Source organism: Rutidosis leptorrhynchoides, chromosome 3 (genome assembly GCF_046630445.1).
Source record: "Rutidosis leptorrhynchoides isolate AG116_Rl617_1_P2 chromosome 3, CSIRO_AGI_Rlap_v1, whole genome shotgun sequence".
Lineage (NCBI taxonomy): Eukaryota > Viridiplantae > Streptophyta > Magnoliopsida > Asterales > Asteraceae > Rutidosis > Rutidosis leptorrhynchoides.
In genome coordinates this window covers 55,795,754-55,807,517 of record NC_092335.1, presented here as the reverse complement: position 1 = coordinate 55,807,517, position 11,764 = coordinate 55,795,754, and the positions used below count along the sequence as shown (strand labels likewise).

Sequence of the window (11,764 nt, the reverse complement as noted above, 5' to 3'; positions counted from 1 at the left end):
ACAACTTTTAGATGTATGTACTATTGGTATATACACTCCAATGATCAGCTCTTAGCAGCCCATGTGAGTCACCTAACACATGTGGGAACCATCATTTGGCAACTAGCATGAAATATCTCATAAAATTACAAAAATATGAGTAATCATTCATGACTTATTTACATGAAAACAAAATAACATATCCTTTATATCTAATCCATACACCAACGACCAAAAACACCTACAAACACTTTTATTCTTCAATTTTCTTCATCTAATTGATCTCTCTCAAGTTCTATCTTCAAGTTCTAAGTGTTCTTCATAAATTCCAAAAGTTCTAGTTTCATAAAATCAAGAATACTTTCAAGTTTGCTAGCTCACTTCCAATCTTGTAAGGTGATCATCCAACCTCAGGAAATCTTTGTTTCTTACAGTAGGTTATCATTCTAATACAAGGTAATAATCATATTCAAACTTTGGTTCAATTTCTATAACTATAACAATCTTATTTTAAGTGATGATCTTACTTGAACTTGTTTTCGTGTCATGATTCTGCTTCAAGAACTTCGAGCCATCCAAGGATCCATTGAAGCTAGATCCATTTTTCTCTTTTCCAGTAGGTTTATCCAAGGAACTTAAGGTAGTAATGATGTTCATAACATCATTCGATTCATACATATAAAGCTATCTTATTCGAAGGTTTAAACTTGTAATCACTAGAACATAGTTTAGTAAATTCTAAACTTGTTCGCAAACAAAAGTTAATCCTTCTAACTTGACTTTTAAAATCAACTAAACACATGTTCTATATCTATATGATATGCTAACTTAATGATTTAAAATCTGGAAACACGAAAAACACCGTAAAACCGAATTTACGCCGTCGTAGTAACACCGCGGGCTGTTTTGGGTTAGTTAATTAAAAACTATGATAAACTTTGATTTAAAAGTTGTTATTCTGAGAAAATGATTTTTATTATGAACATGAAACTATATCCAAAAATTATGGTTAAACTCAAAGTGGAAGTATGTTTTCTAAAATGGTCATCTAGACGTCGTTCTTTCGACTGAAATGACTACCTTTATAAAAACGACTTGTAACTTATTTTTCCGACTATAAACCTATACTTTTTCTGTTTAGATTCATAAAATAGAGTTCAATATGAAACCATAGCAATTTGATTCACTCAAAACGGATTTAAAATGAAGAAGTTATGGGTAAAACAAGATTGGATAATTTTTCTCATTTTAGCTACGTGAAAATTGGTAACAAATCTATTCCAACCATAACTTAATCAACTTGTATTGTATATTATGTAATCTTGAGATACCATAGACACGTATACAATGTTTCGACCTATCATGTCGACACATCTATATATATTTCGGAACAACCATAGACACTCTATATGTGAATGTTGGAGTTAGCTATACAGGGTTGAGGTTGATTCCAAAATATATATAGTTTGAGTTGTGATCAATACTGAGATACGTATACACTGGGTCGTGGATTGATTCAAGATAATATTTATCGATTTATTTCTATACATCTAACTGTGGACAACTAGTTGTAGGTTACTAACGAGGACAGCTGACTTAATAAACTTAAAACATCAAAATATATTAAAAGTGTTGTAAATATATTTTGAACATACTTTGATATATATGTATATATTGTTATAGGTTCGTGAATCAACCAGTGGCCAAATCTTACTTCCCGACGAAGTAAAAATCTGTGAAAGTGAGTTATAGTCCCACTTTTAAAATCTAATATTTTTGGGATGAGAATACATGCAGGTTTTATAAATGATTTACAAAATAGACACAAGTACGTGAAACTACATTCTATGGTTGAATTATCGAAATCGAATATGCCCCTTTTTATTAAGTCTGGTAATCTAAGAATTAGGGAACAGACACCCTAATTGACGCGAATCCTAAAGATAGATCTATTGGGCTTAACAAACCCCATCCAAAGTACCGGATGCTTTAGTACTTCGAAATTTATATCATATCCGAAGGGTGTCCCGGAATGATGGGGATATTCTTATATATGCATCTTGTTAATGTCGGTTACCAGGTGTTCACCATATGAATGATTTTTATCTCTATGTATGGGATGTGTATTGAAATATGAAATCTTGTGGTCTATTGTTATGATTTGATATATATAGGTTAAACCTATAACTCACCAACATTTTTGTTGACGTTTTAAGCATGTTTATTCTCAGGTGATTATTAAGAGCTTCCGCTGTCGCATACTTAAATAAGGACGAGATTTGGAGTCCATGCTTGTATGATATTGTGTAAAAACTGCATTCAAGAAACTTATTTTGTTGTAACATATTTGTATTGTAAACCATTATGTAATGGTCGTGTGTAAACAGGATATTTTAGATTATCATTATTTGATAATCTACGTAAAGCTTTTTAAACCTTTATTGATGAAATAAAGGTTATGGTTTGTTTTAAAATGAATGCAGTCTTTGAAAAACGTCTCATATAGAGGTCAAAACCTCGCAACGAAATCAATTAATATGGAACGTTTTTAATTAATAAGAACGGGACATTTCAGTATGCACCTGTGGTAATTAAGTGACTACCCTCAACCGCTGTAAACCTTTTCATGAGTTCCTTATCAAGATATTTACATGATTGTGATTATGATCATCTCATTCTATGATTAAGTCTGTATCCCATTTTTATATAGATCAAACTCGTTTTTTTTTTTATTTTCTGAATATCTGATGTTGCATTCATTACTCCCCCTAAAATACTAAAAATCTAAAATCTTTTTGGTTTTTAGATTTTAAACACACAGAAACAATCAGAAAGAAAAGAAATATAACCACACAGTATATACAGCTATGCAAGCAGAACGCATAAAATGAAGTTACTCGTTGGTCTCTTCGTCAGGAACGACATCTGACAATATTTTGACACTTAACTCAGTTAACAAGAAATCAAAACGTGGTTTATCAAAAGCTTTTGTGAAAAGATCAGCCCTTTGCGTAGTTGTGCCAATTTGGATAACATCAATTAGCCTTTTCTCATAACAGTCTCGAATAAAATGATATTTAATCCCTATGTGTTTGGTCTTAGAATGATTCACAGGATTTTTCGTAATAGCTATGGCAGCAGAATTATCAACAAAATAGGAGTGTTAGAAATATTTAAACCGTAGTCACGAAGCTGCTGTTGTATCCACACAACCTGAGATGCACAGCTTGCTGCAGCAATGTATTCAGCTTCACAAGTGGACAAGGCCACTGCTGTCTGCTTCTTGCACTGCCATGTAACTAGTCTGATTCCAAGGAATTGACAACCTCCTAATGTTGACTTAAAATCTTTCTTGCATCCACCATAGTCGGAATCACTATAAGCCGTCAGTACAAAATCATTATCACAGGGATACCATAGGCCCAAATTCGGAGTTTGCTTTAAATAACGCATAATCTTTTTCACCACAAGCAAATGATGTACATTCGGATTTGCTTGATAGCGAGCACATAAACAAACTGCGAACATGATATCAGGGCGAGACGCTGTTAGATACATCAACGAACCAATGATGGCTCTATATAAGGTTTGATCAACCTTATCACCTTCCTTATCCGGTGTAATCCCGTGATTCACCGATAGCGGCGTCCTTGCAGGACGTTCATCTTCCATTTTGAATCTTTTCAGAATATCTGATACATATTTTGTCTGATGTAAAAAGATACCCTGATTTGTTTGTACAACCTGAATACCAAGGAAGAATTTGATAGTTCCCATTGAACTCATCTTGAACCGTTTCTGCATTACCTCCTCAAAATCATCCACCATCGTCTTATCTGTAGATCCAAAGATAATATCATCCACGTACACCTGTACTAGCATTATATGCTTGCCCTTTTCTTTGATGAAAAGTGTCTGATCGATGACACCTCTTCTGAAACCATTATCAATCATATAGTTGGACAACGTACCATACCACGCTCTTGGAGCTTGATGAAGCCCATACAGTGCTTTTTCTAGACGATATACCTTTTCTGGAGAGTGTGGATCTGTAAAACCCGGTGGTTGCTTAACAAACACGGTCTCATTGAGAGTCCCGTACAAAAAGGCGCTTTTGACATCCATTTGATAGACCTTGAAGCCTTTAAAAGATGCGAACGCCAAAAATATTCGAATTGCCTCAAGTCTAGCCATTGGTGCAAATACTTCATCATAATCTATATCAGGGATCTGTTGATATCCCTTCACAACCAGTCTAGCTTTATTTCGAATTACAATACCTTGCTCGTCTTTTTTATTCTTCCATACCCATCGAAGCCCATAAGGTTTGCAACCATGAGGCGGAGTCACTAGTTTCCATACTCCTAAATGCTTGAATTGCAAAAGCTCTTCTTGCATGGCATTTACCCAATCATCATAAAGAAGAGCTTCCTCAACAGAATTTGGTTCAATTTGACACACAAAGCATGAATATGCATGTAAGAAGAGTTTGCCTGACCTATTTAGTGAAGAATAGAAAGCTTGCATAACATTCTCAGTTGAAGCTTTCTGATTTTCAGACGTTGAGGCATCATTTGATGGTGCTCCAGAAACTCCTTTCGAATCAACAATAAAATCATCTAAGTGTCGAGGTAGGACAACTGTTCGTGATGATCTACGAACACCTTCAGGTTCTGGTTGTTCTTCCTGAACTTCTACAATTTGTGGCAGATTATGAAAACTTTCGCCACTGTCTATAGGTTGTGACTCCTCTTCAGAATCAGATCCATCATAAGATGGATCATCTTGATAATCACCTGATTCTTCATCATCTTGAACAAGTTGTTGTTGCGGCACTGGGTGATGTTGTGGTGCCGTTTGAGATTTCGGAACCATTTGTGATGGAGACGTCTGCATTTCATTCAGTAATCTTGCAATAACTTCATCATCAGTAGCAACGGACGGAAGACCAAAAGAATCAAACAAATCTTCATAATCAAACTGCCATGAAAAACCTTTCCCAGCAGGAATAGCAGCATTTCTTTGAACATCTACTTCGAAATGTTCTTCAACACGTTTAGATACAGTGTTGAAAACTCTTTTGTTTGGATTCCCATAACCAAGAAATATACCAGGAACAGCCTTAGGATTAAATTTTCCTCCAGTATCTCGTATCATGATTGAACACGGTGCACCAAAGGGTTCGAAATGTTCAATGTTAGGCTTCCTTTTATGTAGCAATTCATAGCAAGTCTTTCCATGTCTCTTAACTACTAACAATCGGTTCATTGTATAACATGCTGTAGCCACAGCTTCACTCCAGAAGTTAACCGGTAAACTTGAATCGGCTAACATAGTTCTCGCAGTTTCAATTAACGTTCTGTTACGTCTTTCAGCAACACCATTTGATTGCGGAGTATAAGCTGGACTGAACTATTGTTTAATGCCTTTCTCGTTGCAGAAACTCTCCATCTGCTGATTCTTGAATTCAGTACCATTATCTGTTCGAGTCTTCCTAACCTTTAACTTGTACAAAGATTCCAGCTTCAAAAACAACAACTTTATATTTTCAAATGTGTCAGACTTCTTCTTTAACATCATTACCCAAGAGTATCGTGAGTATTCATCAGTCACTACTAAACAATATGAATCTCCAGAGATGCTTGTTTGATTAATCGGACCAAAAAGATCCATATGTAACAACTCTAGAGGAACAACAATTGAATGATGTTTCTTTGTTGCATGTGACTTTTTAGTCTGTTTGCCTTTCTTACACGGAAGACATCCTTCAGGAATTTGAAAACTCTTAACATTTACTCCCTCAATCAGATTATTATGAACAAGATTGTTCATCTTTCTCAAGCTCAAATGACCCATACGCTTGTGCCATGAAATTGATTCTTGTTCTGTAGCTTTGGATATGAAAGCTTGATGACCTGTTGCAGCTTTAACATGGGCTGTTGACATATCCAAAATATACAAATCTTTATTTCTGGGAGCTGTCATAAGAATCATCTCTTCCGGTATTACATACTCTTTCTTCAAAATGTAGCATCTTTGATCATCAAAAGCAACCGTATGCTTTTTATCTGCTACTTGCGAAACTGACAGCAGATTATTTGACATCTGCTTCACAAAATTCACTTTATCAAAACTAACATTAGCATTAGCAATCACACCCTGAGCTGTAATAAAACCTCCTTCATCTCCTGCAAAAGAAACAGATCCTCCATTTATTGATTTGACATTAGAAAGTAAGGACATGTTTCCTGTCATGTGCCGGGATGCCCCACTATCAACAATCCAGGTATTTCTACTCGGATCGTAGGCGACCTGCACAACAAGAAAAGAAGTTAGTTTGAGATGGACACCCATGCCCGAATGGCAGTGGGTTTCCCATCGACACCAATAACTTGCACATCCATCCATTGACCCTTTGATCCTGATGGATCATTGGACTTGTCAACAACCTTTGTCTCGGTTTTAGGCTTCCAAACGGTACGTTTACCAACAGATTTCTCATAATAGTCATTCGTTTGAAAAATTTTATTCACACCTGACTGTACCCTTGTGGATGAATTAGCAATAGAATTTGACTTTGGTTTATAAAAACCGTTTGAACTATTACTTGAAGTACCTATGGAACTGGAACTAGAAGCATAGTGTGTAGTTTTCGTTTCAGTGTCAGATTTTCTTTTTGGTGTTTTCCAACGCTGTTGACAGTTAACAGCACAATGACCCTTTTTCCCACATTTATTACAGTTTTGAGTTTCTTTTGTACGTGTTTTTGAACTCAGATGCTTATTGGGAAAAGACTGTTTCATGGGTGACATAGGCTTCTCAACATGATGTTTCAAGCCTGGTCGACGGTTAGGATGCACATATTTAGGCACATTGTTAGTATTAGGGCTCCTTTTATTAAATAGTTCTTCAGGTGCTTGTGTAAGAACATATTCTTTATCTAGGTTGAGTCCCTGCTGATACTTGACAGGTGTCTGAAATATTTTCTTTCCATTAGCGTTCCTAGAGTTTACTTGTTTTCTAGGTGTGGGTTGTCCGCTTTCACTAGCCTTACTAGCATTCAATGGATTTTTCAGGATAGTAATTGGTTTGGATTTTGGTGTCACAAACTCTGAAACTTTTCCATACTCTGAATCAGATTTACTGTCCTCAGCTAAGTCTTCAACAACCGGCTTAGTGCGGTCTGATTTTTCATTCTCTACAGGCTTAACACTTAGGATTTCACTAAGGCAAGAATCAGAAGGTTTATTAATGTACTCATTCCTAAGAGGAGGAGGAGGAGGACACTCTTTATAACCTAAACCCTTTTTACCATCATTCTTGTTATAGACAGTATAGTCAATGACATATGACATTCGCTGCCAAGTGTCATTTCTAGCCTTTTATGACTCATACTTAATCTTAAACTCTTCCTTTTCTCTCTTAGCACATTCAAGTTGATTTAAGTACATCATTATGGCCTTTTGGTCACCTGAAATTGTAGCTCTTAAATCATGAACTTGATTTTCTAGAGTTTTGATTGTCTCCCTGAATTCCTTTTTATTGTTAAACTGAGTTAAATTAGTCTCGTATAGGCCTTTTACCTCAAGATAACTTGCTTTAACAATCCTAAGTTCCTGTTTTACTTCAGGACAGTAGATACATCCTAAGGGGATATCATTCAATTTAGAAACTATGGATTCAAGTTTAGCAATTTCTAACTTATGATCAGCACAATCGTTACATACCAAAGGAAATTCAGTTTGTACCTTAGAGTCACTTGATGTGTTTGCCATGAACGCATATTCCTTTTCTTCAGTCTCTGATTCAGGTTCAGATTCTGAACTGGAACTGGAACAGTCAGAATTATTCAACTCAACTGAAGTATTGACATCATCTACTACAATAGTTTCTCCATCTGATGAAGACGAACTACTGTAATCCGTCCATACATCGCCATCATTGTGCATTGCGTACTTGAACTTCTCATACACTCTCTTGTTAAGAACACCTCTTCTAACATATCTGATCATTGCATAAGTTCGCTCAATTCTTGCTTCCATCTTGCAGATGTAACACATGCATTCATTCGCAGTACCAACACAACCAGCTTTCTCTCTCTCTTGTTTCTCACTTTCAGTTTCTTTTTCGGTCTTAGGCATTCTAACAACGTTAGCATGATTTTCATCATCAGCAAATACTGTCCAATCACAACCTTCGTCTGAATATGTTGCAATTAAGCCTTTTGCTTTATCATTTCTGATAGTATCACTGCTCGTTGTTTCAACTAGCACATTAACCTTTGTCTTATTATACTGATTGTGAAATGGGTTGTGAAAACCAGTTTTCTGTGGCCTGGTACATGTTCTTTTGAAGTGTCCTAACTCATTGCAATTAAAACATCTCACTTTTGACATATCAAAACCTAACTTAGTATCTCTAGTAACACCTAAGCTCTGTTGACCTGTCCTTTTCAGAAATTTCTTTGCTCGTCTAATCACACTACCCATAGCTCAGAGGATATCCATCTTTTCAAGTTCATCCTCATCAATCTGCTCATAATCTTCTGCTTCTAAATGAGCATTACCAATTTGACCACCAACCATTTCATTATAAGAATTAACTACCAAAGCAACTAAAGCCATATCTTCCTCTACAACTGAAAGGGGCCTAGTTCTTAAATTCTCAGTGTTGAGAACTACAGTTTTTGGCTCCTGTCTAATGGTGGACTGATTTGTACTACTAGGCTTATTTACATGGGTTGGAAACATCACATTTTGAGCAGGTTGTGATCTATTTACAGCACTTTCATTAGAAACAAACGCTGTTTGTAAGGGAGCATGAACATTGCTCAATCCAGAAGTACCAGCTTTGTAAATTATAGGACTCTGCTGACCCTCAAGACGTTTCTTCTTGGTTTCCATATCCAAGTCCTTTACCATCAATTTTGATGTGAATTTATCTAGGGTCAGTGATTCACCAGCAGACGAAGCTCTGTCTTCTATCTGTTCAATAAACGCATCCCACTTGTGTGGTAAACCATCTGTTAATTGTTTGATAGCTTTCTGTTCTGTAACTTCTACACCTAAGTTACCCAATTCAGAGACAAGATGACGATAACGAATGATTGTCTCTTCTAACGTTTCATGACTTAGAGCAGCAAACCTTTTCCATTCACTTTTGATTACTTTACTTTCTTTTCACGATACGCCTTATTTCCTTCGACACCTATCTTAATAGCATTCCAAAGAGAATATGAAGTTAAGTGCATTTGATATTGATGATAAATATCACCGTCTAAACCCTGGGTCAATTGAGCATAACATCTACATTCTAAGGCATATGTTTCTTTTTCTGTCACGCTATAATCTTCATACTTTTTACTATTACCATCAGTACCTAAAGGCTCTTTATATTCATGTTGTATCAAATCCCACATTCTAGGATCAAGGCCTCTAATGTAATTCATGAACCTAGCCCTCCATCTAATGTAATCATTTGTATTATCAAGTCTAGGAGCACGATTGGCACTGCCTGATTCACTATCAGATAGTAAAATGTTTTGAACGCCGGAAGTAATTGCCATTGCCTGATCAGACATTTTAAAATTTAATTAAGGTTGAATCTGATCCTAAGTCGGTCGACTGTTGGTGACTGTCGGTCGATGAACAGCTACAGTCGGTCGATGAACAGCTACAGTCGGTCGACTGTCAATGATTAATTGGTCGAAGTTCTGTTTACATTTAGTCAAATGGTAGTATTTTTTTCAATCGGTCGATGTTCCTTCAATCGGTCGGTTTAGTACTTAAGTCGGTCGGTTTACAACTTAAGTCGGTCGGTTTAGCATATGTCGGTCGGTTTAAAGACAATCGGTCGAACTAATGACAATCGGTCGAAATACACGAAAATCGGTCGATTGTCTCCTAAGTCGGTCGACTGTACTTTCTTTCAGAGCTAGAATCCAAAAAAAAAATCAGGTTTTTGACTTCTAAACGATTTCAAGCTCAATTTTCGAACTAAAACTACTGACCAACACCTTAAGCAACTTAGAATGACTTCTGTAAACACTCTAAAGCAATTAAAACCAAAGGTTTAACGTAAAAGTATACAAAATTCAATCCAAAACCAATTTTTTGACCCAAAAATATACCAAGAACTCGTTTAAAACAATTGATTCAGCAAGCCAATGCTCTGATACCACTTTGTAGACGCTGAGAGAGGATCTTAGAATCAACCTAACACGATCTAGAGGCGGAATAACACTAGAAAGAGCTTAAACGAATATCTATGGGTTTTCGGGTTCGTACAAGTCAAACCAAGATTAGATCTTGATAAACACGAAGCCTAGACTGACATTCTGTGGTATTTGGACATGAAGATTGAGAGAGACTCGACCTAGAACTGTTTTCGTGTATGTGTAATGTGCAGAGTTGTTAACTAAATTAATGAAGATTAATTAGGCTTAAATACCTCAGTTCCTATGTCGGTCGACAGTGGATGACAGTCGGTCAACTGACCATGTCAGTCGGCCGACTGACGAGTAATATTACGAATTATATTTAAACGTTTACAAATATAAAATAACACATCGACAATCAACGTTTAACAATATTACAGGTTACAACATGATCGAATAAAACGTTAAAGTTCATGGAACTAGGGATTACAAAATATGCACTAACAACTGGAAATGATCCATGGTTGGAATTTCAAAAAAAAGAATTTTCCAGAATGGCATAATTGTGATGGTTCTTGTTTAACACAATTGAGAAAATGGACGAAGTCAGATTATCATATTTTAAAAGAAAATTCAAGCGGCCCGTTTGGGCGATAGGGCCGATCAATTTTAAAGCTACGAATGCAAAAAATAGCGATTCAAATATATGCAATTTTTGAACTCAAAACCAAAATCCTCTGTTTTATATATTTCATTTGGATCCCAAGCCACAATCACTTCATCACAAATGATGCAATTGGCAAAAGCATTAGATAAAAGCAATAAATTTTTCATCTGGGCAATTCGGCCTCCGTTCGGATTCGACATAAACGCTGAATCCAAAGTAGAAGAATGGCTGCCCGAAAATTTCAAGAAAAACACAGAGGAAGAAAACAGGATGCTGTCACATGAATCTGTAGGTGGATTTATGAGTCACTGTGGTTGGAAGTCGATATTGGAATCGCTTAGTTGTGGCGTGCCGTTGTTAGGGTGGCCGATGGCGGCCGAACAGTTTTACAATGCGAAAATGATGGTGGAGATTGTAAAAGTTTGTGTAGAGGTGGCTAGAGGGACTAATTTTGAAGTTATGAGTGATGATTTGAGGGTGAAGATTGAAGAAGTAATGAGTGAAGATGGAAAAGGGAAAGAAATGAGAAAGAAAGCATTTGAAATCAAGAAAATGATTGAAGATGCAACAAGAAATGATGAACATGGTTCTAAAGGTTCTTCTTTGAAAGCTATGGAAGATTTCCTTCAAGCTCCATTGTTAATGAAGAAGATAAACAACCTTCACAAGTTACAAACCAATTGAAAAAGGTGATCTACATGTCTTTTTGGCATATGGTTTCCTGATAAAATGTGGATATAATGTCTATCACTCATATGGTAAAGCTTAAGTTTCAAAGGTGTAGAGAAGATATGTCATATGTGTGAATTTGTTACTGTACTACATTATATTTGTTTGATATTGATATAAAAGTATTTAAGTTACTTTCTATTATTTATTTTTTTATGTGTATTTAACTAAGAGTTTGGTGACACAAAGGACTACTTTATGTAAAGCATCCTAGTTTTGAAATTATTTGTCAA

General features: G+C 35.9%; 1 protein-coding gene across 1 annotated transcript; it reads left to right on the top strand.

Moving 5' to 3' along the window:
• Positions 1 to 10,922: 10,922 nt before the first annotated feature.
• LOC139899994 (UDP-glycosyltransferase 92A1-like) lies at positions 10,923 to 11,486 on the top strand. Its single transcript, XM_071882812.1, has one exon. It carries the CDS (start codon positions 10,923 to 10,925, stop codon positions 11,484 to 11,486), a length of 564 nt encoding a protein of 187 aa, XP_071738913.1.
• Positions 11,487 to 11,764: the final 278 nt, after the last annotated feature.

Bases quoted from the DNA above. Each gene is read 5' to 3' on its own strand.
- LOC139899994 (XM_071882812.1), top strand. From the start codon at position 10,923: ATGATGCAATTGGCAAAAGCATTAGATAAAAGCAATAAATTTTTCATC.